At 37.7% G+C, this 3,336-nt stretch overlaps 1 protein-coding gene and 1 non-coding gene across 4 annotated transcripts; one reads left to right on the top strand and one right to left on the bottom strand.

Annotated features, from left to right (window-relative positions):
• Positions 1-74, bottom strand: TRNAV-AAC (transfer RNA valine (anticodon AAC)). Its single transcript has one exon. It is a non-coding gene; the product is annotated as a tRNA-Val (tRNA).
• Positions 75-133: 59 nt separating this feature from the next.
• Positions 134-3,336, top strand: LOC107950271 (THO complex subunit 4A). 3 transcript variants are annotated; one of them, XR_001697977.2, is made up of 6 exons: positions 134-500; positions 641-787; positions 1,167-1,235; positions 1,326-1,507; positions 1,972-2,568; positions 2,765-3,336. XR_001697977.2 is itself a non-coding variant. In XM_016885082.2 (5 exons), the coding sequence occupies exons 1-5, from the start codon at positions 339-341 to the stop codon at positions 2,135-2,137; spliced, it is 726 nt and encodes a 241-aa protein (XP_016740571.1). In that variant the 5' UTR covers positions 134-338; the 3' UTR covers positions 2,138-2,917. The 3 variants fall into 3 exon arrangements, 1 of the variants encoding a protein (XP_016740571.1); XR_001697976.2 differs by having other exon boundaries at positions 2,752-3,336; XM_016885082.2 differs by having other exon boundaries at positions 1,972-2,917.

The following is a 3,336-nucleotide window of genomic DNA, read 5'->3' as shown; positions in this document are numbered from 1 at the left end:
TGGCGTCGCCCGGACTCGAACCGGAGACCTTCAGTGTGTTAGACTGACGTGATAACCAACTACACCACGACACCGTATTGATAGTTTCCTTAAATAGTTTTTTATAAAGGAATAAATATAACCCTACCACGTTGAGTTACCGACTCAAGCTCCGCTGCTTTTCTTTATTAATTTTCAATTCAATACGATTTCTGTTCTTCGTTATTCTCTTGGCGGAACCCTATCTCTGCTCCTTACATCTCTTACTTCTACTCTCTACTTCAATTTATATTTCTCTAGCTCTTTTTGTTTTGTTTTGTTTTTTTTTTGTGAATTTCTAACTAAAGACGAACAAAAAAATGTCAAGTGCATTAGAGATGTCGCTAGACGACCTGATCAAGCGTAACCGTAAGTCCGGATCCGGAAATCCCCGCGGTCGAGGCCGTGGATCCGGACCGGGACCCGCCCGCCGCTTTCCTAACCGCGGTGCAAACCGCTCGGCACCGTATACTTCTGCTACGGTACATATCCTAGGGTTTTAGATCTGATTACGCTTTTCTTTGTGTTCTTTTTTTTTTTGAATTTTCTTCTTGATTCTGGCCAAAATAAAGTTCTTGATCCAAAAATTTTAAATCAGCTAAGTTCGTTCAATTTTGTTCAGGCGCCGGAGACGACGTGGCAGCACGATATGTATTCGGATAAGGGAGCGGCGTTCCAAGGTCAAGCCGGTCGGGCCGCTGCAATAGAAACCGGAACGAAGCTCTACGTCTCTAATTTAGATTATGGAGTATCTAACGACGACATAAAGGTATTTTTTTAATAGTTGTCTTTTGCTATTTTTTTAGTTAGTTGTAAATTCAGTGTTTCTCTTCTGTTTCAATTTGTTATTATGTTTTTTTCCTCAAAATTTATTCGTGTTATTATGTTACCGGCTATATTGATTTGATTTTTTTCTCTATGCACTTATATTCTTGATTCCCAGGCTCGGCTATTCAATTTTCATTTTTTCTTATAGTTAAATAATTGATTAATTTGAGATGTACATATATTTGAGATTAGTTAGGGTTAAGAAAAAGTCTACTATGCTTAGAAATACTTTCAAAGAAATTTCGTTCAAAGTTGATATTTTGTTGTTGTTAGGGTTTTTATTTTTTGTATCTTTCTAACGTTTGTGTTTTAATATACAGGAGTTATTTTCTGAGGTTGGTGACCTGAAACGATATGCAATTCATTATGATTGGACTGGTAGATCGAAGGTATTGAATCGAGTTTGGTATTGATTGGTCCTTCAAATTGAATTATTTGTATAGCACTGAAGTTTAGAACAAAAAAAATCTTTCTCTTAGGGAACCGCTGAAGTTGTCTTTTCACGGAAAGCAGATGCTATGGCTGCGGTCAAGAGATACAATAATGTTCAACTTGATGGAAAGCCGATGAAAATCGAGATTGTGGGAACAAACATTGCTACCCCTGCTGCACCAACAGTTGCCAATGTTGCTTTTGGAAGTTCTAATGGAGCCCCTAGAGGGTATGATTTTTTATTTATTTGCATGGCCCTTTTATTCAATAGCTCAGATTCCATCATTTCTTAAGCTGGCTCTGTTGAGATGTTACTGTTGCTCAAATATTTTGCCTATATTTTCAGTTATCTTTTGTTCCTGAAATTTTCAAAAGCTGAAATGAATCTCAGTGCTAATTTTTGCTGAAATTTCATCTTAAGTATCAGTTTATTTGAGCTTTCTAGTTTTTGGCTTACAATAGGGTGATAGCTAGAGGGAGTTTATGTTCTTTTTTTTTTTCATGTGGCAGACAGCAATCTATATTTGTAATCGTCTATTAGCTTTTACTGTTTGGAAATTTGTACCGCACTGACATTTATGTTAGTGAATTTGTGTGAACAGTTTATCCATATATTTTCTACTATTAATAAACAGTTTTTGGTTATTGATAGACAGAATTTACTTATATGATCTTTATGTGGTTATTTTACAGTGGCCGTGGCAGGGGTGGAGGATTCCGTAGGCAACGTGGTGTTGCTGGAGGCCGTGGCTTTGGAAGAGGCCGTGGACAGGGAAGGGGCCGTGGAGAAAAGGTTTCGGCAGAAGATCTTGACGCTGATCTAGAGAAGTATCACACTGAAGCAATGCAGACAAATTGAAGCATTTCTCATGTTCTGTTGGTTGGGTTTTAAGTCGTCTTTTCTACTATGGACATTATGTGCTTGATGCTCAACTATATTGTGTATCACTACCAAATTCACTCTTTAGAGGAACTAGTCATATGGAGAGAACTATTAGTGTCTAAAGTTTTATGGAGTTTGAGCTTTTACTGTTGACCTTTTACTTGGGTATAAAGAATGTGGATTAGTGGGGAACAAAAAAAGCTATCATTTTGTAATCTGCAATTATGCTTTTAGTTCCATTGAAATTGGGCTCATTCCACCACTCAGTAACAAAGCGGAAACTCTTTCTCTATATGCAAAGGGAACTTTGGCTGCATGCTGTGGGAGGAGTAATCTTGCCGCTGCCCAAAGCTGCATTGCCTTTTGGTTGCTCCTGCATTTTGGAACTAGGGAGACTGCAGTCTGAGGTAGATTTCTTTATGTTCTTTTCTAGCTTTTCAGAATTTTGTCCTTTGTATTATTGGTGATGCAACTGGTTTTCCTATTTAGGCTTTTAGGTTGCGTATGTTCCTTCACTCTATTGTATTATTGGCAAGGGATTAATCTTTGCCCCTATTATCTATGAATTATGCTGATATGGCTTATTGTAGTAAACTATTGTAGAATCTCCCTGCTTTGGTTTCAACCAGTTGGTTTCTTGCCGGAGAAAATCTGTTGACGGCTCCAGTACAGTTGGCTTATAGGAGCTTGTTCTGGAGTTCAAATGATTATAGAAATCTGTTGAAGTACAATAAGATTCTGAAGTTTGCTCTTTCAGTTTCCATATAAAGTGAATGAACCCCCTCTGCCTCCGCATATATGCCTGCATTTCATTTTGGGGCTTGAGGAAGTTAAATAAGAGTATAGTTACGGCATGAATATACTTTAACAAAAGCTAAGATTTAAATAGCGGGAAATTGCTTAAGTTTTTTGTCATTCTGTGAGCTGCTATGCTAATGCTTGGAGCAAACGGCCTTTGTCACTACTTCCCCTGATTCAAGGTTAGGAACTTCAAAGTGGACGATGCTTATTTGCCATAGTAGTATCGGGTCTTCACTTTGGAAGCTTGCCCCAACCTTCAGACTATGAAGTTGGTGAGTGCTGGTTTTCCTATTTACATATATGCACAGTTATTGACCAATGAGTCTTATTTTGCTCATGATTAACATCTATATATAGTTTTTATGATTCTTGAA

This window comes from Gossypium hirsutum, chromosome D03 (assembly GCF_007990345.1).
Source record: "Gossypium hirsutum isolate 1008001.06 chromosome D03, Gossypium_hirsutum_v2.1, whole genome shotgun sequence".
NCBI lineage: Eukaryota > Viridiplantae > Streptophyta > Magnoliopsida > Malvales > Malvaceae > Gossypium > Gossypium hirsutum.
The sequence above is the reverse complement of the archived record's forward strand: the minus strand, read 5'-3'. Positions and strand labels throughout refer to the sequence as shown.

Excerpts from the sequence above, each read along its gene's own strand:
- LOC107950271 (XM_016885082.2), top strand. The coding sequence starts at position 339 with ATGTCAAGTGCATTAGAGATGTCGCTAGACGACCTGATCAAGCGTAAC. Across the intron at positions 501-640 it reads CACCGTATACTTCTGCTACG|GCGCCGGAGACGACGTGGCA; the intron begins GTACATATCCTA and ends AATTTTGTTCAG. Across the intron at positions 1,236-1,325 it reads ATTGGACTGGTAGATCGAAG|GGAACCGCTGAAGTTGTCTT; the intron begins GTATTGAATCGA and ends TCTTTCTCTTAG.